General features: G+C 45.0%; 1 protein-coding gene across 1 annotated transcript in view; it reads left to right on the top strand.

The window, feature by feature from the left end:
- Positions 1-26,399, top strand: part of DNHD1 (dynein heavy chain domain 1) — a 70,039-nt gene extending 43,640 nt beyond the window's left edge. Inside the window, 19 exon segments of the mRNA XM_024569348.3 lie at positions 6,559-8,158; positions 8,347-8,555; positions 8,751-8,955; positions 9,031-9,133; positions 12,559-12,708; positions 12,961-13,143; positions 13,269-13,700; positions 13,905-14,376; positions 20,424-20,729; positions 20,961-21,113; positions 21,289-21,467; positions 21,597-22,562; positions 22,760-22,946; positions 23,155-23,271; positions 23,368-23,569; positions 24,345-24,436; positions 24,597-24,746; positions 24,962-25,770; positions 25,953-26,399. Coding sequence (XP_024425116.2) covers positions 6,559-8,158; positions 8,347-8,555; positions 8,751-8,955; positions 9,031-9,133; positions 12,559-12,708; positions 12,961-13,143; positions 13,269-13,700; positions 13,905-14,376; positions 20,424-20,729; positions 20,961-21,113; positions 21,289-21,467; positions 21,597-22,562; positions 22,760-22,946; positions 23,155-23,271; positions 23,368-23,569; positions 24,345-24,436; positions 24,597-24,746; positions 24,962-25,770; positions 25,953-26,303 — 6,866 coding nt within the window. The 3' untranslated portion in view covers positions 26,304-26,399.
- Positions 26,400-26,616: the final 217 nt, after the last annotated feature.

The raw sequence follows: 26,616 nt of genomic DNA, 5'->3' as shown, positions 1-26,616 counted from the left end.
GGTGCAGGACACACAGAAAGTTCTGACCAAGATGAGCCCAAAGAGACCCATTCTAAGACATATCATAGTTAAAACAGCAAAAGTTAAAGAGGCAATCTTGAAGAGCACAAGAGAAAAATGAGTTGCATACAAAGAAAACCCTATAAAACCATCAGCTGATTTCTCATCAGCAACTTTACAGGCTAGAAGAGAGTTGATGGGACATCTTTAAAGTGCTGAAAGAAAGGAGCCTACAACCTAGAATTACTTACCCAGCAAGGTTATCATTCAGATTTGAAGAAGAGGTAAATAGTTTCCCAGAGAAGCAAACACTAAAGGACTTCATCACCATTAAACCAGCCTTACAAGAAATGTTAAAAGCTCTTATTTAAATGGAAGAGGAAAGGCAATGACTAGAAATAAGAAAATATGAGCAAGGGGAAAATCCTCACAGGTAAAACCAAATATTCAATAAGTGCAACAAATCAGACATTTAAAAACTACTAGGAAGAGTAAAAGAAAAATGTATCAACACAATCTACAATAAACAGTTAAGAGATACCTAATGCAAAAAGATCTAAATATGGCATCAGTAACATAAAACATACAAGGGGAAGTAAAAATGTAGTCCTCATATAATATATTCAAACTTAAATGACTATCAGCTTAAAATAGACAGCCATAGATAAAGAATGATACACATAAACCTCACGGTAACCACAAACCAAAGCCCTAAAAAATATATACAGAGAACAAAGAAAAGGAACAGAGGGCAATTTTAAAAATAACTAAAAACAATTAACAAAGTGACAATAAGTGCATACTTATCAATAATTACTTTAAATGTAAATGGATTAAATTCTTCAATAAAAACATATAGGGCAGCTGAATAGATTTAAAAACATGCCCCATCTATATCCTGCTTATGAGAGACTCATTTCAAATCCCAAAACACATACAGAATGAAAGTGAAGGAATTAAAAAAGATATTCTAGGCAAATAGAAATAAAAAGAAAGCTGGAATAGCAATTCTTATATCAGACAAAATAGACTTTAAACCAAAAATGTAAAAAAACCCTCCAAAACAAAGAAGTACATTACATAATTATAAAGGGGTCAATCTAAGAAGATACAATCATCATATACATCTATGCACCCAACATAGGAGCACCTAGATATATAAAGCAATCATTAATGTACATAAAGGGAGAAATCCACAGTAATACTATAATAATAGGGGATTTTAATACTCCACTCACATCAAGGGATAGATCATCCAAGCAGAAAATTAACAAGTAAATTATGGCCTTAAATGTCACATTATATGAGATCAACTTAAAAGACATTTATAGAATGTTTCATCCAAAAACTACAGAATCCACATTATTTTTCAAGTGCACATGGAACAATCTCCAGGATGGATTGCATACTGGGCCACAAAACCTCAAAAAATTCAAGAAGAATGAAATCATATCAAGCATGTTTTCTGACTACAATGGCATAAAACTAGAAATCAACTACAGAAAGACCAGTAGATAAAACACAAATATGTGGAGACCAAACAACACGCTACTAAACAACAAATGGATCAAAGAGGAAATCAAGCAATAAATCAAAAACTATATTGAAACAAATGAAAATGAAAACACAACTTTTCAAAATTTATGGGATGCAGCAAAAGCAGTTCTAAGATGGAAGTTCATAGCTATACAGGCCTACCACAAGAAAAAAGAAAAATCCGAAACAATAACACCAAGGAACTAGGAAAAGAAGAACAAACAAAACCCAAAGTAAACAGAAGGAAATAGTTAACTTCAGAGCAGAAATACACACAATAGAAATTTTTTAAAATAGGAAAGGTCAACAAAGCTAAGATCTGGTTCTTCAGAAAGATAAATAAAATAAACAAACCTTTAGCTAAACTCATCAAGAAAAAAGAGAGAGAGTGCCCAAATAAATAAAATCAGAAAAGAGAAGTTAAACCAACACCAAAGAAATGCAAAGAATCATTGAAGAACACTATGAATAATGATATGCCAACAAATTCCACAATTTCAATGAAAAGAATATGTTTTCAGAAGTATATGACCTTTCAAAACTGAACCAGGAAGAAATAAAAAATCTAAAGAGATCAATTACTAGCAATGAAATTGAAGCAGTAATTGAAAGACTCCCAACAAATAATAGTCCAGAGTCAGATGGCTTTACAGCTGAATTCTACCAAACATTCCAAGAAGCATTAATACTGTATTCTCAAACTATTTCAAAAAATTGAAGAGGAAGGAATGCTTCCAAACTCATTTTTATGAAGCCAGCATTACTCTGATACCAAAACAAGATACAGACATTTAAAACAATTACAGGCCAATATCCTTAGTGAACAGAGATGTAAAAATTCTCAACAAAATATTAGCAAACTGGATTCAACAATATATTAAAAGGATTATACACCATGACCAAGTGGGATTCATGCCAGGGATGCAATGATGGCTCAACATCCATAAATCAATTAATGCAATAAGTCACATTCACAAAATAAAGGATAAGCCTTTATATGATCATCTAAATAGATTCATAAAAAGTACTTTACAAAATTCAACATCTTTTTATGACAAAAACCCAACAAAGTGGATATAGAAAGAACATACCTCAGTATAATAAAAACCATTTATGACAAACACACAGCTATATACGCAATGGTGAAAAACTGAAAGCCTTTCCTCTAAGATCAGGAACGAGACAAGGATGCCCACCATCACCACTTTTATTCAACATAGTATTGAAGGTTCTAGCCACAACAATCATGCAAGAGAAGAAATAAAAGGCATCTTAACTAGAAAGGAAGAAGTAAAACTCTCATTATTTGCAGATGATATGATACTGTATATAGAAATCCTAAATACCTCCTCCCCCAAAAACTATTAGAACTAATAAATGATTCCAGTAAAGTTGCAGGATACAGAATCAATATGCAGAAGTCAGTTGTGTTTCTATACACCAATAATGAATGATCAAAAGAAGAAATGAAGAAAATAATCTCATTTACAATTGCATCAAAAGTATAAAATATCTAGGAATAAATTCAACCTAAAGATGAAAACTGTAAAGTATTGAAGAAAGAAATTGAACAAGATACAAATAAATGGAAGGGTATACCTTGTTCATGGATTGTAAGGATTAATATTGTGAAAATGTCCTTACTACCTAAAGTAATACACGTATTCAATAAAATTCTTATTAAAAGACCAGTGACTAGCAAACAAGAACAGAAACAAAATCAGTCATGGATACAGAGAGCGTTTTGCTGTTTGCCAGATGGGAGGGGTGTGTGGGGGAACAGGTGAAGAGGTGAGGGGATTAAGGAGTACAAATAGGTAGTTACAGAATAGCCATGGGGATGTAAAGTACAGTATAGGAAATGGAACAGCCAAGGAACCTATATTCATGACCCGTGGACATGAACAATGGTGTGGGGATTGCCTGAGGGAGTGGGGGATGCTGGGTGGAGAGGGGCAAAGGGGGAAAAATCAGGACAACTGTAATAGCATAATCCATAAAATATAATTAAAAATTATGGAAGGTGGAAAAAATCCTCAATGAAATATTAAACAAAATGCAACAACATATAAACAGAAAAACACCTTCTTTTGATCAAATGGAGTATATCCCAGGGTTGCAAAGTATACTTAACATTCAAAAGTCAGGGTAATTCAAGATATTTACAGAATAAAGAACAAAAAGTATAAGATCATCTCGATAAAGAAAAAGCATTTGATAAAATTCAATACTATATAACTCAGCAAACTAGGAATAGAAGGAACTTTCCCAATCTGATGAAAGGCATTTATTAGAACCTACAGTTACTTACATACAGGCACACCTTGGGGACAGTGCAGTTTATGTTTAGCTGCTGCGATAAAACGAATACTGCGGTACAATGAGTCACTCAGCTTTTCGGTTTCCCAGTTCATTTAAAAGTTATGTTTACACTATACTGTAGTCTATTAAGTATACAATAACATTATGACTAAAAAGAGTGCACATACCTTAATTTTAAAATACTTTATTGCTAAAAAATGCTAACTATTCACCAGAGCCTTCAGAGAGTGATAGTATTTTTGTGGTCAAGGGTCTTACCTTCAATTTGTAAAAAATGGAATGTGTGGAAAGAGCAATAAAGTGAAGAGCGATCAAATGAGTTGTGTCTGTACTTAACGGGAAACACTGAATACTTTCTCCCTAAGATGAGTCACAAGGCAAGAATATCCACTGCTCCTATTCAGTATTGCACCAGAGACCCACATCAGTGCAAAAAGTTTAGAAAAAGAAATGAAGCCTTTAGAAGTAGAAAAGGCAAAGTAACACTGCCTCTACTAGTATATGACATGATTTTTATATAGAGAATCCTAAGGAATCTACCAAAAAAAAAAAAAAAACCCTACAAAACTACTAGAATAAATAGTGACTTTAACAGGGTCACAGAATACAAAGCCAATCTATTCAAATCATTAATATTTCTATATCCTAGTAACAAACAATTGGAAATCAAAAACTTTAAATATTGTTAAAATATCTAAAAAGCTTAAAATGTTCAGTAATAAACTTAATGACATACTGATAATTATTAAGTACAGCTGAGATAAAGGAAACCTAAATAAATGCAGATGTTCTATGTTCATGAATCCGAGGAGCCAATGACATTAAGGTGCTATTCTCCCCACGCTGATCTCCAGATTCAATGTTGTGCCAACAATCTGAATCTGGGCAGGCTTTTGACAGAAACAGACAGGCTTATTCAAACACTTTAGTGGAAATGCAAAAGACTTAGAAGAGCCACATTTTGAAAGAGAAGAACAAAGTTAAAGGTCTTAAACTAGTGAGTTCAAGACTTACTATACTGCTACAGCAATCAAGAGGACATGGCATTGGTATAAGGGCACGTATGCGGGCTAATGCAACAGAACGGAGAATCTGATACACTGTCATCTACGGTCAATTGGTTTTCAACAAACATCCAAGATAATTCAGTGGGGGTAAAGGACAGTCTTTTCAATGAATAGGGCTGGAACAACGGAGTATCTATGGGGGGTGAGGATAAATGTATATTGAATCCTAATTCATGACATACACAAAAATTAATTACAAACAGATTACACACCTAAAGGTAAAAGCTAAAAGTGTAATTTCTGTAAAGTTGGACAAAAAAACCTGTGTGACCTTGGTTCAATTTCTGAGACAAGATACAAAAATTGAAACCCTTAAGTCCTTAAAAAGGCACTGTTAAGAAAAAATTTAAATATGCCATAGACAGAAAATATTCATGATACATATATATGGCAAAGTTTATACCCAGAAAATAATTCTTACAACTCAGTAAGAAAACAAACTCCATTTTTTAATGAACAAAAGGACAGACACTTCACAAAAGAAACATATGTGTGACACCAGTAACACATGAAAAGCTTCTCGATGCTATTAGGCATCAGTGAACTGCAAATTAAAACCACCTACCAGAAAGATTATAATTAGAAAGACTTGAGATTAATAAGTGTTGAGAAATGCAGAGCAACTGAAACTCTCCCACTTTGCTGGTGGGAGTGAAGTCATACAACCACTATGAAGAGAGTGTGGCAGTTTCTTATCAAATTGAATATACACTTGCCATAAGACCCAGCAATTCTATTGGTAAGTATTTACCCAAGAGAAATGAAATCATATGTATGTTCTCAAACTTATACACGAATGTTCTTAGCAGCATTATCCTGAATAGTCAAAACCCAGAGACCTAAATGCCCGTCAATGTGTAGATGGATCTGTAATTGCGGTATTTTCATAATAGACTATTACTCAGCAATAAAATGGAATTAACTATCTACACACACAAAACACAGACGAATCTCAGAATCATGCCGAGTGAAAGAAGTTAGGCACGGTAAACTACATACTGTATGATTCCTCTGACATGAAGTTCTCGAATAGGCTACACTGATCTGTAGTGATAGAAATTATATCAGACAGAAATTCCTGGGAGAGTGTTGTCGGGGAACTGACGGCAAAGGGCACAAAGGAACTTGCTGGGTGATGAAAATGTTCTAAATACCACTGGGGTGGTTTTGCAGGTACGTGCATTTGTTAAGGCTCATTGAACTATAGCTTTAAAATCTATACATTTTATTTTATATGTCATGTCTTAATAAAGTTGACTTTATGGAAGTGGCCTGTGATATAACTCTACAGTCTGTGATGACTGCACTTTCCCCTCTATTGTGGTCAGATTAGATTTAGATCCATCTTAGCTTCCAAACTTTTCTATTCATTAACCTTCAGTTAATGAATAATTGGCCATAAAGGTAGGATTTGGGAGAGAAAATAGAATAAATTACTCACATTTAGGGAGAGCATGTGGGAGAGAGAACAACTTAGACATGACCAAGTCCCAACACATCAGATGTACAAGATTCCTTTCGAATCCTATGTTTGTGGAAGTGAACAGAGCAAGGCAGGAAGAGAGGAGCAGGGTGACACTGCCTTGTGGACTCATGCATGTCCTTACTGTTGTTCTTAATGTCTGTCCCACAGACCGAGAGAAGAGCTGTCAGCCAGTGTTGGAGACTCTGCGCCAGGCCATTGATGGCACTGTGTGTGCCCACAGCACCTTGGAACTGCAGAAGCTGCAGTCTATAGTCAACTTCCTGGCCACAGCCACCGTGCCAGGCTTCTGTGAGCGCCCACTGTGCCCACGCCTCTTTCGACTCTTCACAGTGCTGGCTCTGGCCAGCATGACCCAGGACATACTGCTGAGCAGGCACACACCTATCATCCAGGCCTGGCTTGAGCGCTTCCCCTCTGTGGAGCGGGAGGGTGTTCTAGCAAGAGCCCTGGTCCAGGCCTCTGTGGATGCCTGGGAGGCTGTGGGTAGCTGCTTTATGCCTTCACCCCTCCACCCACACTACCGCTTCTCCCTGCACTCTGTGAGCCAGCTACTGGGTAGCCTGCAGCTGTTGCCAACCAGAACAGGCTCCCGAGGTTTTCTAGACTATCCCAACCACCAGGAGCACTTGCGCCGGGTGTCGGGCTTGCGTGGCACCCGCCTGACAATTATGATGTCCATGCGCAACATGGTGCGTCTTTGGCTGCATGAGGCACAGAGAACCTTTTGCGACCGGCTAGACAGCCCTAGGGAACGCTCCTACTGTGCCAAGCTGCTCCTAGAGGTAGCTCAAAGTGTCTTCTGCTGTGGGCCAGTGTCCCAAAGCCTGGGCAAGGGCTATGAGGAAGAGGAGGAGGAGAGGGTACCTGAAGTGGAGTCTGAAGGAGAGTTGGCCCAGTGGGAGGACTTAAGCAATAGTGACAGTGAGACAGAGGAGGAAGAGGACCCTTATGGCCTTTGGTTCACCACAGGCCCACCCTCCAGTGGCTCAGGTCTTGCACCATCCATAGCCCTAGTGAAGAGAGAGAGCACAGAGAGAATAAGTCAAAAGATAAAACAGGAAGAAGGCACAGGGGCCTCCAGCTACAAATTTCAGCTGAATAAATCCAAGAATTGGCGGCAGAAGATATCCCACATTGACCTGGTCTCACCCTTGTTGCTACCAGTGCTACTACTCTGTCCCCAGGAAAAGCCCTCAGACCTGGTCTTCAGTCAGGATCTGACACTGGGTCCCAACTCTGAGAGCCCCAATTTGTACCTGGAACGGCAGTGGGAGAGCCTGGGGGAGCAGTTAGCCATGTCAGCCGGTCAGCTAAAGCTGAACCCCCACCTTGCTCAGTGCCACTCAATGGTCCAGCACGTGGCCCACCTAGTTCGGGTGCTAGCCAGGCCCCAGCAGCATGGCCTGTTGCTCTCGGGGGCACTGGGCACTGGGCGCTGTACTGCCATCACTCTGGCAGCTAGCATTTGTCAGGCCCGCCTCTTCCATCTGCCATGTGAGTCAGAGGAGGCCATTCTCCAGTGTCTGCAGGAGGCCAGCTGGCATGCTGGCATGTTAGGCCAGCCAGTGGCCCTACTCGTGCCCAGGGGTGTAGATCTTACTACCCTTCATCGTCTGTTGGCCTTGGGAACCTCAGGCAGTTTTCCTGACCAGTACACAGAGGCAGATCTGGACAACATCGAAGAACATTTCCTCAGGGAGAACCTTAGTGTCAAGCAGACCATCAGGAAGGAAAAGCTGTTACAGAGGTGAGACCAAGAACCCCATTCTAGGGGCTGCTCTGCTCTTGCTCTATTTTGTCCAAAAGGCCAGAAAGAAAAGTAGGGGTTGCTGTGAGGGTTCAGAAGTTCAGGGCTAGAGAATCAGGGTTGGGACTGGGCCTGGATGGGCAAATAGGGATAAAGGGGAGGACAGTATTGGAGCTCCTGGCCCACAGGTTCTACCAGCAGGTGTGCAGCCACCTTCACATGTTCATCCTGATTGGAGATGACCAGGCCCACAAACAGCTGCCCTCCACCCTTTTCCTGAGACTCCTTCAACTGACCATTGCCAGCATTGACCGCTATGAACCCTGGGACCAAGATTCCTTAATCAGTGTGGCCCAGCGCCATCTGAAAGGTGCTCAAGGTCCACCCCTTGGTGATGGTGAGCATTTTTTACTTGCCCTTGTCATTCATCTCAACCAGTCTAATGGGAATTATTACTTATGTCTCTCTCTTTCTCTCAAACTTAGTGAGCCCCCTTCACCTTTTCTGTCCTCCTTCCTGAGCCAGGAGAGGGTCCATTTCCTTTCCCTTTCTTCAAACTCACTAGTCCAGACTAAAGCCACACCTGTTGCAGATTCCTTGAAGTGCCCAGACCTCCAGGACTCAATTCCCAGTGTGGCCAAAGCCATGGCTCTCATCCACCTTTCGGCTGCCAGCTACCATGGGCACCTGTGCCCTGAATTGCCACTTGTCACCCCCAAGACCTTCCTAGACTTCCTGGACACCTTCTTGCTACTGCAGCAACAAATGATCCTGAAGGTGAAGAACAAGGCACAGCGGTGAGTGGTCCCATTCCCTGCCCTGTACCTTCTCCTCCTCCCCCAGGTCCACCCACTGGAACATTGTGTTTCCAGGGTCCACAATGTCCTGGGGAATCTGACAACGCTACTTGAGCAGCACAGTACCCACACCAACCAGGTCCTTACCTTGGAACAGGAGCTGAAAGACTCCCTCCTGGTAAGGGGGAGAAGACTATGAGGCATGCACAGTAGGGCCAAAACAGAAGCCCAAAATGGGACTTTGGAGGAAACAACCAAATTAAACCTTAATTCTTGTTTCTGAAGAGTCTCCCTGTCCCAATAGGGTCTTTCTAATCCCTGCTGCCTCCTCATTTACAGCTTAGACTCAAAACTCCCCAGGACAGAGCTAACACCTTGCCGATTCTTCTAAACACCTGATACCCAAGTGCCAGCTTCTGGTTGCTTCTAGTACCTTGACTATGTGAAGTTGAGAATGTTCCCAGAGATCTCTGGGATTCCCATCGGGGATGGGCAGGGATTACATTATCATGGTCACCTCTCCCTCTGATCCTCTGCTTCTCCTGAATGCTCTATCACTGCCAGTTAACACACCTCTATCGCTAACCTCTTTTCCAATACCACTTTGTCCCTCTACCTCTTCCTTCCACAAAGCACCAAATATACAAGGTTGCTGGGTAGAGTGGATGGGTAATGGCAGTAGGGGACATTTACATTCTACAACAGAATCAGAAATAGACTTAAATGGCATGCTAGTCCTCAAGAACCTGAATCTCTTCTGCCACCCTCCTCTACAGGATATTTCCCAGTGACCAACTTTTCTCTTCTCCTCCCATCTCCCCAATATCTGCTCCTCAATGTTATTCTGACACTTCACTTTTCTTTTAAAGCTTTCCAAATAAAATTCTTATGTAATAAAAGATTTGTTGCTAGTCCAAACCCTAAATCCTATTGCTTTCAAATACAGAGCAATTCTCCTTTGAATAAACTAACCTCTCAAATCTAGTTAACACTGGTGGGAGTGAGGTCATCACACATTTTATAGCCAAATACTCTCAGTTAAAGGTGTCTTCCCAAAATAAAGAGAGGTGTTTTTCTTTTGTCTTATTTTTAATAAGAGAAATTCCAAAATAGCATTTTTTTTCTTCCTGCTACACAAGACTTTGATGCAGTTTCAGTGATAACTACAGAGAAGTGGTGACCAACTCACAAGTAGATAATCTGACTGGGCTCTCAGGCCTTTCAGCTCCTAATGCCTAACCGGCTGGTCGGTGCCCTCCGGGTTATCTCCCAGAGTGGTGTGCTCCAGGGCATGGCTCACACTGTATCTACACATGTGCTTTTCATTGCATTCTATATAAATGGTGCTCCCTGGAGTTTTTGTGGAACTGGTGCCCCCTACCATCCACCACGAGGAATCACTAGTTAGACTGAATCTCAAGACTCAGCTGAGATGCCAAAATAGAGAAATTCATGGAAGGATAGGGGTCCTCTCTCCCACGTTTTCCATATTCCAGTTTTTCGTCTTGGCCCTACCTTTTCCCAAGATGATAATACAGTACCAGGAATTGTTGATCTGGTTTAGAGGGGCTATCATTCGTTGATCCCTGGGTCAGTTATAACAGAACACAACGTAAGAAGCCCAAAATATAGATAAGAGATGTTCCTAGTCTCAGGGCATTCAGTGTCAGATCCCTTGGTCATTCACACAACGGCCATGATAATGTTACTTCTTTCAATGTTCTCCACCCCAGGAAATGGCACGACCATCCACTTAGTCATTTAAGCCAAATCCCAGAAGTCATTCTGGATAATTCTATCTCTTTTCTCTCTCATATTCAATTCATTCATTTATTCATTACCATACTCGACAAAAATTAATTGAACTCCACATTCTTTTGTCCAGGCACTCATTAATACTTATGTCTACGTCTACATCTTATGTTTACATCTAGATAGATGGATGGATGGATGGATGGAAAGAATCTTTGCCACAACTTTCTGAGGTGGCTGTCCTTTTCCCCTCCATTTCACAGATGAATAAACTGAAATACAGAGAAATTTAGAATGAGGATTAAATGAGATCTTACATGGAAAGCATTGAAAAGTGCTGGCACATACTAAGAGTTCAATAAATGTTCACCACTATTAATATTAGGTTAGAGTGCCTCCCAATAAGAAAGATAATGCACTGTCCTTGCCTTTTCAGTGCCTAGTTTACTGGAAGAGAGAAACTAATCCAGGCAATTGCAAAATAGTGTGTGATGACAGAGAAAGTCCAGGATACTCTGAAGTATCAAGAAAGACTTTCTAGAGAAAGCATAGTGCCACAGTAGGTGCTCAAAAAACAATCCTTAAATACGTAACCAACTACATTAAGAACATCAAAATTGATGCCTGAAGATTAGGTAGGATTTTGCTTAAATGAGGGTGGGGAGGAAGAATGTGACAGGCTGAACTCACAGCATGTGCAAAGGCCCAGAGGCCACATTGGAGGAACTGAAAGTCAGGAATGGCTAGAGAGTGGAATACTGGGAAGGGAAAAAGATATGACGTTGGAAAGATGAGTAGAGGCCTTCTAGCCACAGAGGCATTATAAACCAAATGAAACAACGGCAAGTGTTTAGAAAACCAGTCAGGCTGCATCAGGGAAAATGGATTAGAGGAGGGGATTAAGAAGGGAAGCCAGTGCAGAAGGTCAGGAGTGAGAGACCATAGGCAGAAGGGATGGGTACTGGGATGGGAGTTAACATGGAAGACATTTGGGAGGTAGAATTAAAAGGCCTTGAAGATTGTGTTGGGTTTGAGGAAAAAAGAAGAGATGGAGTCAATGTAACAATTAGGTTTCTTCCTTGAGAAACTTGGGTGTGTTTTGCCACATTGCTAAAACAAAGAACACATGTGCAGATGAGCAAGATTGTAAGAGATCTGAGGAGGCCATGTGTTCATATTTGGACACATGGAGTCCGAGGGGCCTGAAAGACACCAAAGAGGAAGTTTCCATTAAGGAGATGGATACGTGGATGTAGGGCTGGGGAAAGAATCTGGCTAGAGATAGAGACTTGGGAGTTGTTAAAATATAAGTAGTAATCCAAGTTATGACATTAGGGAGAGTATATAGAAATGTGGGGTGAGAAGAGAAGGGGGCCCTGAAAAAAATTGCTGAGGAATATTTAAAGGATGACAGAGGAAAAGACTGAGAAAGAGCAGCCACAGAAGTTGGAGAAAACCAAAGAGAACACGGTGTCATGGAAGTCAAGGGAGGAAACTGTTTCAAGAGGAAGAGAACTGCCTCTGTGACAAATACCATTAATGGTCAAGTAAGAGAGAGAGTGTAGCACAATGGTCAAGCACATAGGCTTTGGATTCAGATTGCCTGGGCCTCAATGGCAGGTCAGGAGAAGCAACCACAAATTCAGTCTGCATCACTAGATGTAGAACTTACAGACCAGGAAGTGGCAGCTCCAGAGCTCAGTCTGTATCTGTGGCTTATTTGGAGTTCAACTTAGTCACCTTAACTACTCAGTGAGGAGTATGCTGTAGTCCCAAGCCCATGAGGTCTTCCCTTGGGGTATTCCCACCTGGCCAAGGATCTGGAGCTGCAGCCTGGGTCTCTGTTCGCAGAACCTCAGCACACTGCATCAGCAGCTAGAGCAAGGCAAACTCCTGCACAAGCAGCAACTGGCAGAGTGTGGGCAGCAGGAGAACCTCATTAAGAACCTGACCAAGCAGTGGGATGCCCTGCGGGCTCAGCATGAGGCTTTCCTGGAGCAGGTGGGCTCTTCCTGTCACCTTTCCTGCACTGCTCCCCTCTTGGGAGAGGACAACCCCTGATAGGATGTCCAGAAGAGATCATGGGGTGATTTGTCATAGAGTCCCCTGAGGGAGGGGGCAAAAGTAAACAGGGTGGCTTGAGGAATGGTCCCTTCATGGGGACTCTAAGAAGAGTTGATCCCTCTTGGCAATACCTCAAAGAAAGAGGGCATTTCACGAGGACACTTCAAGAGTGAATCTCTCCTCATTTAGATGGGCAAGGCATTTCTTGGACCCCTGAGCCAGCTAAAGGTGACTGACTTTGAGGAGATTCGGAGCTATCGAGCACCACCAGAATCTGTGATCCAGGTGACTGATGCACTGTGTGACCTGTTCCACCGTGAAAGAGGCTGGGCCAGTGCCAAGCAGCTGTTATGCACTGAGGATTTTTATCAGGTAGGGTATGTGGGGTATAATGGATGAGGAGAGTGGATGCATAAAGGGGGCACTTGACAAGGTGAGGAGGCTGGGACAAGGTTCTGAGCATCTATGTTTCCATCCCTTTTAACAAACCTTCCCAGGAGCTTGTGTTCTTCCCCAAGGAGAAGATGACAGACTCAGAGGTAATAAAGTTAAACCTAGCTCTGAACGCTCCAGGTATGAGTGATGCAGCATTGCGGGCAGTAAGCATACCTGCAGCAAGCCTGGCAGCCTGGCTCTGGGCTGTTCTGCACTACAGGCTGGCACAACACCGAGGACTGCCCACGGGCCTACTGCTGCGGCAGGTAGAAGCAACACTGGCTCGGGAGCAGGCCCGCCTGGCCCACTACCAGTTCCAGGCTCAAGAGATCCTAGAGCACAATTTGGCCCTGACCAAGAAGCTGGAAGATGCTCAGGCTTCCCATAGCCATCTAGTAGAGAATCTCAGTTGGGCTCAGAGTGTCCAGTATCACAAGTGGCCCATAAAAGCTGTACTGCTCACGCCCATGCATTCCTGGACTGCAGAGCTCCAGGTAAACAGTCCCTCCCAGATTTTCCCCCCAAAGTTCACTTCTGCACCACTGCCTGCACTCCTCTTCTCCTCCCCATGCTCCCACTGCCTCCCTCTGTTCCACTCTGCTCCTCTTGTCATGCTTTGCTCCATATCCTGCCTTGCTCCTTCTCTGCCAGACTCTCTGACTCTACCCTCCTCACTCTGGTTTTCCCTCCCACACCAGAAGCTGAAGGGGCACTGCATGACTGTGTTCGGAGATGCCCTCCTGTGTTCAGCTGCCATCATTTACCTGGGTCCCTTCCCACCAATACGGCGCCAGGAGCTACTGGCCAAGTGGCTGGCTCTGTGTAGGGGCTTTCAGGAGACCCTAGGCCCAGATGATGTGGCACAGGCCCTGAAGCAGAGTCAGAAATCTGTCATCACACCACCAAAAAAGCCCCTGCTCTCCACACGTTCTCCCTTCAGCCTTCTGTCCTTGCTGAGCACTGAATCTGAACGGTTCCAGTGGGACCGAGACCTGAAGCCCCAAGCAAAGTCAGCTCGCCTGGCAGGCCTGCTTCTGCGAAGTTGCACCCACTACTTTAGCTGCCGTTGGCCTCTGGTACTTGACCCCAGCAACCAGGCCCTCATCTGGCTGAACCCACTGCCTCTGGAAGATACTAGATGCTTGGCCCCAGTTCCCACAAAGGGCAAAGGTAAAGCCAGGGATCACAATCAAAATGTTTCTCAAGTGTTTGAACTGCCCAACACTCCAGCCATAGTGGTCTTCCCTTTTATAATAAAGACACTAAATTTCTGTGGCCAGAGAATCCCATATTTCACCAGACTATTAAATTACATCACATTTATATCTTTTGGCCCATATTGCAATGATTATGGATCTGAGGCTGAGCAGTCCATCCGTGATCTTCCACTTCCCTGGTCTGCTCAGCACCACTGGAAACTTGGCAAAGAATTTAGGGCTTTACAACCCAAAATTGTCCTATGTTCAGGAATTCTGGGGAAATGTTTCTATTGGTTCTGCTTGGATCACAGACCATCTGGGTAGAGTGTAAGAAGGAATATTTCCTAGAGGAAGGAAGGGAAGGTGTTTACTTCCCAGAAGAAAGGGTTAGAGGTGATGACAGCAGACATCTCTGATGGAAGGTGTATAATAAAGGGGTCTGTAATCAGACTGTCTGGGTCAAATATCTGTCCTTTGCTAGGTGTTGACCTGAGGCAAGATACTTAATCTCTCTAAATCTAAGTTTATTTGCCAATAAAATGAAGGTCTTAGTTATACCCATCACATAAAATGTTGTATTAAGTATGGTAATTCACATAAAAAGAGTTCACACAGTGCCTAATATATAATAAGTTACCCAAAATGTTAGTCATTATGACTACTAATATATTACTGATACCATCATTACAGTCCATCCCTTGGTTCTTCAGCACTGCTTCCCACTGTGCCCGTGCACCGTTACAGAAATACCCGTTACAGAGCTAGCACATGTGTAACTGTAAATGAATTCACCCCCTGAGAGACACCCTGAAGAAACATCTAACTGCTGCATACAGTTCTGAGTCCAGGAACTCTAAATGAGGTTCTTTGCTCTTTATTAGATCTGGATGTGGCTCTTCATGATTTTTTTTCTCATAAACTTTTTATTTATAATTTTTAAAAATCATATTGTGACTTATTTTAAGTACATTTTATTGATTATGCTATTATAGTTGCCCCCAATTTTTCCCCTTCCCCTCGCCGGTACCCCACTTCTCCCCAGCAATCCTCCCCGTTAGTTTATGTCCATGGGTCGTGCATATACATTCTTTGGCTTCTCCACTTCCTGTACTATTCTTAACATCCCTCTGTCTCTTCTGTACCTACCAATTATGCTTCTTATTCCCTGTGCTTTTTCCCTCATTCTCCCCCTTCTCCCTCCCTGCTGATAATCCTTCATGTGATCTCCATTTCTATGATTCTGTTCCTGCTTTAGTTGTTTGCCCAGGGGTTTTTTTAGGTTAAGTTGTTGATGGTTGTGAGTTTGTTGTCATTTTACTGTTCATAGTTTTGATCATCTTTTTCCTAAATAAGTCCCTTTAACATTTCATATAATAGGAGCTTGGTGATGATGAAATCCTTTAGCTTTACCTTGTCTGGGGAGCACTTTATCTGCCCTTCAATTCTAATGTATAGCTTTGCTGCATAGAGTAACCTTGGTTGTAGGTCTTTACTTTTCATCACTTTGAATATTTCTTGCCTGCAAAGTTTCTTTTGAGACATCAGCTGGTAGTCTTATGGGAACTCCTTTGTAGGCAACTCTATTCTTTTCTCTTACTGCTTTAAGATTCTCTATCTTTAACCTTTGGCATTTTAATTATGATGTGTCTTTGTGTGGCCCTCTTTGGGTCCAACTTGGTTGAGACTGTCTGTGCTTCCTGGACTTGTATGTCTATTTCCTTTGCCAAATTGGGGAAGTTTTCCCTCATTGTTTTTTCAAATAAGTTTTCAATTTCTTGCTCTTCCTCTTCTCCTTCTGTCACCCACATGATTCGGATGTTGGTACATTTATAGTTGTCCCAGAGGTACCTAAGCTTCTCCTTGTTGTTTTTGAATTCTTGTTTCCTCTTTTCTGGGTGAATGTTTATTTCTTCCTTTTGTTCCAAATCATTGATTTGAAACCCAGCCTCTTTCCCTTCACTATTGGTTCCCTGTGGATTTTTCTTCATCTCACTTTGTATAACCTTCACTTCTTCCTTTATTTTGTGGCCATACTCAATCATTTCACCAAACATCCTGATCACCAGTGCCTCAAACTCTGCGTCTGATAGGTTGGCTATTACCATGTCACTTAGTTCTTTTTCTGGAGTTTTGAGCCATTCCTTCATTTGGGCCGTATCTCCCTGTCTCCTCATTTTGGCAGCCCCCTGTGTTTCTGTATATTAAGTAGAGCTGCTTTGATTCCCATGCCTGGCACACCTGTTACATTATAAGGGGTGGAGCCTTAGATATTCACCAGGATGGGGCAGCCCACTAAGCTGCTTTGTGGCGCTGTATGTGCGGGAGGGGTCAGAGAGGGAACCTTGCTGCTTGCTCGGCACTCATACCATTTGTAGTCCCTCCCCCCAACTTCCTGTATATGACTGGCACCCTTCTAGCTATTACCCTGGTGCTAAATTCCAAAGTGGAGGGGTTTGCATACATTTAGGACCCTATGGGTCCTTTAAACAGACGCTCCTGAGGAACCAGCAGATTCTTCTGCTACCCAACCACTCCTGATTTATACAGCCAGAGTTTATATGGCTTTATTTTCCCAGTGCTGGAACCCTGGGCTGTGTGGTCTGGCCTGGAGCTGGGATCACTAGCTCCCCAGTTTCCCCTCCTGGTTTTAATCTGCTACATGTGAACATGGGGCCACCCATTCATCTGGCTGCTACTGCTGCCTCCTTGCTGCTGCCTTGCCACCTCCACATCGAGTCCTCTCCACCCCCAGCTCCCTGTCTCCGCCCCTCCTACCCATCTGGATGCATATTTTTTCTTTAAATCCTTGGTTGTTGGACTTCAATACAGTTCAATTTTTCTGGCAGTTCCGGTTGTTTTTTTTGTTTTGAGATTAATTGTGATTCCTTCTTACAGTTGTACGGGAAGGCAAAACATGTCTACCGATGCCTGTATTTTAGAGGGAAGTCTCTTCATGATTCTATAACCTATGATAGATTACATGCCATCTCACCATATCAGTATACCTGATATGCAAAGTGAAGCAAAATCAGATAAAGACAATTACAATAAACTTCCTGCTTAGAAACTGGGACAGGGTAAGAAACACATACTCTATATTACTCTCTAGCATGTACTATAAAATGTCAGACAGAGATAGTAAGGCAAATGATTAGCATTATTTCACTGGCTATAGAATTTCTGGACAGCCAGTTCGGCTGCCCTGGACTCTGATAAATAGTATAATTTTCTTTGCCCATTGCCCCCAGGGCTATCTGTGAAAGAAACAGTTGGGCAGGAGTCCCCTGTTTGTAGCTGTTCTGCCTTGGATGTCCATGTCCTATTGGACTCTGTTGGGGGCTTAGGATTTGCCTTAAAATTAAGTAAACACAGATCACTTATTACCAGATGAAGAATTTTCTGGATAATCCCCTTATATATCTTATCTTTTCCCTGAAGATTTCATTTATAAGAACTCTATTAGCTATTAATCAATGCTAGAAATCTTGGTACATTCTCATTCTTGAATGTAAACCATACCTTCTGGCTTCTGTCTCTTAACATTGGTTCTGGGGGTCCACCAAGTCCACTAAGCTTTAGTGTAATTGTCCTCCATCTAAATCTTGGCCTTCACCTCAGAGCTATATATTAAAAAAAATAGTCTTACTAGTGAGCTAAGGCTGATCAGCCATAGAATGTAGCCCCTATTGCTTTGGGATGGATCCAAATCAAAGGAGGGAAGGAGACTATTACCTTTATCAAGTAGGGAGTGCAGACAGAAAAGTGTTTGGGGTGAGGCTTTCCTGATTCTCTAAGCTCCTTCAGTGGCCCATAATTTCCTATCCCATGCAACATGAAGTAGAGAATAATTCTTACAAAGCAACAGGTACATGAGTATCTTATCATCTGTGTTCTGAAATTGCTTGATATGAACATAAAGGAATTTGCTTAAAGTTTCTCCCTTCTAGGTACAGAAGTAGCCAGCCCACTCCAATATCTTCTCCTAAATCTACTAAAGTTCAGGGAGCACATGGTCTTAAGTCCCATGACCTAAGACAGCTTCTTATCTACCACATAGCCCAGCCACCTTCCCAGTAGGGAGAAGAAAAACCTTCATTGCTTCCCCCACACCCTATTTGCTTTATCATTTAGAAATGCTCACACTACCAGTAACAAAAAGCCAACTTACCATGGCTTAAACAAATGGTGACTTATTTGTAATAAAGGTTACTAATCAACTGACCTTAAGATAGAGATATGAGGGGGGACCCCCAAAAACCTGGAATTTAGTTATAAAAAATTGTGTATTTATTCTTGTTTAAACTCCAGTCACCTTCAAAGTATTCTCCATTTGATATAATACACCTATCAAGATGTCTTTTCCACTGCTCAAAACAGTTTTTGAACTTTTTGATTTTGATGACTTTTAATGCTTCTGTTGTTTTTTGTTACCTCTTCCACATCTGCAAAACATTTCCCTTTGAGGAGTTTTTTCATCAGGGAAATAAAAAAAAAGTTGCTCGGGGAGAGATTGGGTGAATAGGGAGGGTGAGGCACGGGTTGGGGGGTCAAGACATTTTTGAAAAACTGCTGAACATTGAGTGGTATGGGCAGGTGCACTCGTAAATCACCCATCATGAAATGGGCAAATGTGCTGAAAGAGTCTTCAAAAAAAATTAACTGAAGCTGAATGCAGCCTCTCACAACAATGCCAGCTGGTACACTGATACAGATGGGTCCCTAGAACACTAACCTAGCAGGTGAAGTCTATACAACAAGGGGCCCGACCTCCAGAAGATAATTCTGGGGGGTTTTTGGACCCCCCATCATATTATCCTGAATTATCTAGGTGGGGCTAATCATCTGCGCCCTTCTAAGAAGAAAGGAAGAAAGAAGAGAAAGTAAAAAAGATTTGAAACACAAGAAAGATTCAATGAACTGAACCATTGCTGACTTGAAAATATAGTGGCTATAGGGAAAGAAAGGAAACTATAAGCCTGGAAGAGGTCCCAAGTCCCAGATGATGCCTTGGAGAATCAAGCTCCAGTTAATGCCTTGATTTTAGCCCAGTGTAACCCTGAGCAGAGCATCCAATCATGTTGTGCTAGGCTTCTAATCTATAGAACTGAGATAGTAAGTAGGTGCTGTTTTAAGCTGCTAAACTTGTGGTCATTTGTTAAACAATAAGAAATGAACATACCAAACTGTAGACCCACCAGCTTCCACTTGTCCATTTCTTAAATGCTTCATACTTTAAAAAAAATTCTTGCCCTGGCTGGTGTGGCTCAGTGGATTGAGTGCCAGCCTGCTAACCAAAGGGTCGCTGGTTCCATTCCCAGTCTAGGGCACATGCCTGGGTTGCAGAACAGGTCCCCAGTAGGGGGTGCACAAGAGGCAACACACATTGATGTGCCTCTTTCTCCCTCCCTTCCTCACTCTAAAAATAAATAAATAAAATCTTTTAAAAAATTATTAAATTTGTTAATACTTAAATAATACGTATTTCTATTTTCTGGCTCCTGCAGTAGAGAAGGCAAAGCAGGAGGAGTTGAGATAGCCATTGATTAGACAAACATCTGTGTCCACCATGCTGCCCATGATTAATTCCACAGTTTATGGCCTTTCACTTATAAGCACTGACTTCTATATTAGTGAGGACTCTTTCAGTGTTAGTGACAGATTAGCTTAGGCAAAAAGGGAAATTCACTGACTTGTCAACCCACAGAAAGGCAGAAAGGGGGCTAAGTTCAGGGGTGACTAGAACCCCTCCCTGGAATTTTAGAGTAATAATAATGATGGCCAACACTTATTGACTGCTTACTAAGTGCCAACGGAGTGCTTTCTATGTATTGCTTCATGTCTTCTTCACAGTAACACTCTGAGGGACTCAGTGATATCAACCTCATTTTGCAGCTAAGGAATTTGAGTCACAAAGGACTTAAGGGACTTCCCTCATGAAATGGAGCCCATGGGTGAATGGTGTTCCCTAGCAGGCTAATTCTTCCTCTGAGAATAGCTCCTCTGCATCTTTCTGCACAGGGAAGGGCTACAGGAAAAGTGAAGAAAAAGAGTGTAAAGAGAAGGACTCGGAAGAGGAAGATAATGATAGTGAAGAGAGTGATGAGGCTAAGGACAAGATAAAAGAGCAGAAGTCAGAGGAAAGGGGAAAGGAGGAAGAGGAGGAAAAGGAAGAGGAACAAGAGCAAGAGAAAAAGGAAGATGAGACAGAGAGGCAGAAGTCAAGGCCAGCCTCTGAGACGCAGTCTCTGCCCATTCCCTACCTCAGTGTATTCTCAGGCTCTAACCCAGACCTGGGTCCTCAGCTATTGGAGGCAGCTGCTCATGGTAAGAACTGGCCCCCACCCACCATATCCTCCTCCTGTCCTCCCCACACTCTGTGGCCCCATAGGCTTCTCACACCCCAGTCTGACCTCAGCTCCCACTTTCATCCCAGGCACTAACTCTATTGAAGAGCCCTGAAAGAATCCTGCTGTTATCCACAGAGGAGCTCATTTTGTGCATGGGGATCCTACATGTTGGCATGGTGGGTAGTGTGTCCTTGCCTCCCCCTCACAGGCCTGCCTGTGCTACTAACCAACATGGAACTGGGCCTAGGGTGCCAAGAACTGCAATGGCTACTGCAGCGGGAGCAGCTGAGCCCACCCCAAGTTCAGCCTGGCTTCTGTCTCTATCTGAGCACGAACCTCCCCCTCAGTGCTTTGGAAAAAGGTGAGGCCCAATGGGTAAGTTGCCAGCACAGCTTTGTGACATACTAGGCCCCCAGCTTCATTCAATCTGGCCCAGAGTAGGTTCAGGACTATAGCAGGGAACCATACTCCCTGTGCACCCTACTTTCTGGTTCTGCCAAGGGGAAGAGGTTATGTGTTTCCCATATGACCCCAAGTACTAGGTTGTGAACTGCTGAAGAGGCTGAATGTGCTGGATCTGGGCCTGAACATGGACATCCTAGAAGAACAGATGCTGCATGAAATCTTGTGCACAGAGAATCCCGAGCTCGAGATCCACTGGCAGGACCTCAAGACGAGAGCCCTGGATACCTGCAAAGCCATGGAGGCTGCTGAGGTGCTCGGGGTGCTGCTCTATAGGTTGGGATGAGCTTCGGAGGGGCCAGGTGTGGGGGTGGAGAAGAGTCAAGATGATGGGGGATTGTGGCAGGAAGGGTCAAATCCATGCAACAATGACTGTATGCAGGAGCGGCTTTTGCTGATGCTACTGTCTCAGAACCTAAATCATCGGAAACCAGCCAAGATCCTGAGAAACATGTTAAGGACACAGGTAGAGCTATGTCAGCTGCATGCCCACTATGAGGAGCTAGAAGAACAGAAGATGAAGGAGATGGTACTGTGGGCACCCTATCGGCGTGTGGTCCAGCATGGAATGGCCATTATCAAGGCCCTTAGCCCACTGTGGAACCTGCTGCTACCTTTCCGTATGGGCCCAGAGAATTGGCTGGCAGCCACCAAGCAGGCTCTGAACAGCATGAAACAGTGTGAGAACCATCAGGGGCAGGACCTGCCCAGCCATCTGCTACAGTTGAAAACACAGCTGACCCGCCAGCTGCTGGGCAGCACTGCAGCTGCACTGGGCCTGACCCACATACCCTTGGTAGGTGCCTTGGGTGCTTTGGCTCTGCTGCAAGTGGCAAGGAAGGCACCAGATCTGGAGAGGCTGGCACTTTGTCCTGGACTGGCAGCCTCTCCCAGCATAGGCTACAGCAAGCAAGTTCCAGGTGTGACTCGACCAGCCTGGCTAGGGCCGAGGGCCTGGCATGAATGTGGAATGTTAGAACTGCTGCCCCAATTTGCTGGGCTGCGTGTATCCCTGGCAGGTCACTCCAGTGTTTGGCAGGCTTACCTGTCACTGTCATCCACAGTGCTGGGGCCTGCACCTGGGCCTGGGCCTGATCCACTCAGCCTCCTCCAAAAGCTGATCCTATGGCGTGTGCTGAGACCTGAGTGCCTTGCAGCTGCCCTGGCAGACTTCACCACCAGCCTTCTGGGCCGGCCCCTGGATGAGAACCTGAGTGCCTCCACCATACCCTTTGAACACAGCCAGGCTACTCAGCCCCTGCTAATCTTGTTGCCACCACCTGGTCACCCCACAGCTATCTTGCACCCCCTGACTGTCATCCAGAAATTGGCTGCACAGCATGAGCAGGTTTGAGCCAAGCCTCTTGGCTACAGAGTACCCAGACTCCTATGGACTGGGATGGGGTGGGGGTTGAGCCTCCCAACAGTCTCATGGATCGTTTGGATTAGTCTGGAACTTTTGGGGTCATCGTAGCATTACTCTGGGTCCCTTGGGTCACTCTAGGATCACTCTGAGTTATTCTGACATCTGTCTGTGCTCCCCAGGGGCAGAAGCATCTGGAGGTGATAGCCCTGGGCTCTGAGGCCTGGGACCCGGTTTCCTATGTGGTCAGCACTCTATGCCAGGCAATGCACAAAGGGCACTGGCTGGTGCTGGAGAACTGTCACCTGATGCCTCACTGGCCGAAAGAACTGCTACAGCCCTTGCTGGGGCTGCTGGATGGAGCCAAGGGTGGGTTTGCTGCCAAGAGATCATTTCTAGGACTCTTTTCCTACACTTGGGCCTAAGCTTGAACTCTCAGGCTTCATGGGCAATCCCCTAGCTTCCAGCCTGTCCCCTGTATTTGACTCTTGACCTCTTAGCCTCAAGTCTGATCCCTAGATTTGTGTCTGACCCTCTTTACCCACTGATTAAACTCAGCCCCACATCTGTACCCTAGTGGTCTCGGACCTGGAGTTAGAACTGCTTTTAGCCCAACCTGCAAGTAGGAATGTGGTCCACAGAGGTTTCCGTCTTTGGCTTACTGTGTCTGCAGAGGCTATTGCTTCTTTACCAGGTGAGGAGCCAGCCCCCAAACCTCCACAAAGGGAATCAGATTAGAGGAGGAAGGGTGACTGTGCTGTGCTGACTCAGCATTCTCCTTTATCTCTAGCTGTGCTGATTCAGCACTGCATGCCTGTTTTCTGGGAGCAGTCACTGGAGCTGGGCCACATCTTGATCAACAGTGTGGAGCTAGCCCAGCAAGGACCCTACGTGCAACCCCTTACCAGGACACTGCCCCTGATCCTTCTACACAGCCTCCTGCTACACCGGCAGCAATATGGAATGAAGCTGCAGGCACACAGGGGGCGCTGGTGAGAGGCCCAACCATCCTGCTTCATCACTCAGTCACACAGCAAATGCTGAGTATTTTTCCACAGGGTCTGGGATTCACATCTGGAGAACACCAAAGTGTGAGGGCAGGGGGAAGCCAAGGACAACTTCTCCAAGGACTTTGGGATCTCACTTTGAATTTAGTCTTGAAAACAGAGGCGGATCAGGTGGAGATGGGTCCTTTCTGAGCAGAAGGAACTAGTGGGAGGGAGAAGCCAGCAGTGTACCTGAGGTGGACATGCTAGGGGTTGAGTGGGAAAAGTGAGGCTTGTGGTAAAGGGCCTTTAAGACCATGGTAAGGGGCCTGGTTTTATCTTGAGGACAGTGGGAAGCCACTGAGGGTTTTAAGTAGGGAAAGAAATGTGGTCCTACTTCTCTGTTTGAAAAATCACTCTTGTCTTCAGTGTGGAGAATGGACCAGACAGAACTGGCCAGTTTTAGGAGGCTGTGGAAGTCTCAAGGGAAGAGATCATGGTCATAGGGATTAGGGTAGTCACAGCAGGGAGAATAAATATGGGGTGAGGAAGAAGAGTCAAGGATGGCTCTCAGATTTATCCTTGAACAATTGGGTGGCTGGTGTTGAGGAAAATGGTGATTTCTATTGAAAGCAAGTTGAATTTGAGGTCACCAAGTGTCAATGACTAGTGAACCCTCATGAGTTTGGAGCTCAGGAGAGATGTTTGGGCTGGAGAGAAAGATGCAAGTCCTCAGCATATAGATAGTTTTGAAAGCCTACTTCCTGCTCCCCTCCCCCAGGAGTCAAGTGACCTTGACCCAGGTTCTTCAGATTCAAGACCAGCTGTGGGCCAGCCTTAGTAATCCCCATGCTGCCATGCAGGAGCTGGCTGGTGAGACCCTTCCTGCCCCCATGTAGTCATCAGCCCCCAGGAGCGCCTGGAAAGGGGTAGGGGTGGGAGTACTGAGACCAGGACATCATTTATAACTTTGGTTTGGGAAGTGGTAGAAACTGGAGGGGCTGGAATTGAGGGACTCTGATTTCATCTTCAGCTTTGGTGTTCTATGGGGGTCCTCTGGGAGACAACAAGGACAGGGAGTCCATGATTAGCCTCATACATTCCTGCCTGAGTCCCAGCAAGGGGAGTTCGGACCAACCACACACACCCCAGTATCTTCTGGCCACTCTGTTGCCCAACCCAGGTAAGCATCTGCCAGGTATATGTGTTGGGGTGGGGAACAGCACAGTGTAGTGCTGCCCTCCTAGGAGTGTGAACAGCGTTGGCAACAAAGGGGTAGGAGGGTACAATATTCACATAGTTATAAGGTGATGGCTTATAGTGTCAGAGGAAGGCCTACTCCTTTGGGTCTGTACTGGGGAGAGACTTTGTCCCTTACCCCTCACCTCCACCTCCCAGAGCTAGAGGAGCTGGATGCTATGGCAGAATGCAAGGCCCAGATGCACCTACTGTCCACATTGCCTGAACCCAGGATCTGTGGACTGAGCGTTAGCTCCCAGGCCTGGCTATTGCGACGTCAGAGTCGCGCTCTCCTGAATGCCCTGCAACGGAGTTCACCCACTTGGGTGCCTGTGCCTCGGGGAGGCTCTCGGCTCACCGAAAGTCGGCTACCACAGCGCCTGGTTCTAGCCAAAAGGAGACTGGAGTCGCTGCAGGCTCTGCTGACCGAGAACACTCTCCAAGACCAGTCTGGCACCAGGTGGATGGCGATGAGGCTAAATGAGGGGCGGCCTCTGGAGGGCTTCCTGCAGACCGAGGTGCTGGAACTGAGCCAGCTGGTGAAGGCGCTGCAGCAGGACCTTGACTGCCTATTGCAGCAGCTGAAGGGAGCGCCCCCATGTGCCTTCCCACGCTGTGCAGCGGTGGCCCACGCTCTCTGGACTGGCCGACTACCCCCGCCTTGGCGACGCCATGCACCTGCCGGGCCACAGCCGCCCTGGCACTGGCTGCGACAGCTGTCGCGCCGTGGACAGCTGTTGGTTCGCTACCTGGGTGTAGGCACTGAAGTACCAAAGCGCATCTTTCACCTATCAGCCTTTTGCTACCCGCGCCGCCTGCTGCTGGCATTGCGCTGGGAGGCTGCCTTTGCTACAGTCACCCTGGACAACTCTGTGCCCAGCTCGAATTTGCCTGGTTGCCAAGGCTCCAGCTCCAATCATCTTCCCCATAAACGTCAGGAGCTGAACAGCAACCCTCTGTACCTCCAGGTATCTTCCCGCAGCCCCTTCATTTCCAATTCCACCCCCTCCACCTCCCTGATTACACCTCAAAGCTATCCCACCTTGCCTGTTGGTAATCTTGTCTCCTCAGTAACCCATCTTCTCTGATCCCACCTTAGAAAGGCCACTTAGCTTCCTAACCTTGACTGACTTGCTTCTGGCGCCCCCAGGTGGTGAATAGCCCAAACCCCACGGTTCCAGAGACAGGGCTGCTGCTGATTGGGCTACAGCTCTGGAATGCCCAGTGGGACCCACTAGCAGGGGCCTTGAAGGACAGTCCCTCCAGCCAGCCCAGCCCTTTGCCTCCAGTCAGCGTAAGCACCCAGACCCGAGGCACCAATGACCTGCCACCCGCTGCTGGCCTGGCTGTATATTCCTGTCCGGTGTACATGGAAGGCCCCCTGGGCACTACTAGGCTGCACAGCAGGAATATCCTGATGCACCTGCCCCTGCCCACCAAGCTCAGTCCTGCCATCTGTGTTCAACGGAGAGTCTATGTGGGCAGCCCTCCCCTGCCCTGAGCCCTCAACCAAAATAAAGTTGGAGAGATTCGATGAAAGAGTTCTGAGATTTGTAAGAAATAATGGTGTGTTCACACTGAGGATGTGACACACTGAGGGAAAGCACAACTGAGGAGAGAAGAGGTGTGTCCTCACAGAAGGCAGAGGAGGGTGGATGCCTGGCAACCAGGGAGAGGGGGGCGTGCGGACATTGTGGAGAGATGGGCCTGGTATTGGTCAGGCCCAGGCAGATCTGGGGATGGCTAACATGCAGGATCCAGAATCCTTGCCCAGCTCTCTACTGTGGTCACAGCCCTTCTGCTAAATCCACAAG

The sequence above is a fragment of the Desmodus rotundus genome, chromosome 5 (genome assembly GCF_022682495.2).
Source record: "Desmodus rotundus isolate HL8 chromosome 5, HLdesRot8A.1, whole genome shotgun sequence".
NCBI lineage: Eukaryota > Metazoa > Chordata > Mammalia > Chiroptera > Phyllostomidae > Desmodus > Desmodus rotundus.
This window is presented reverse-complemented; position numbering and strand designations above follow the sequence as displayed.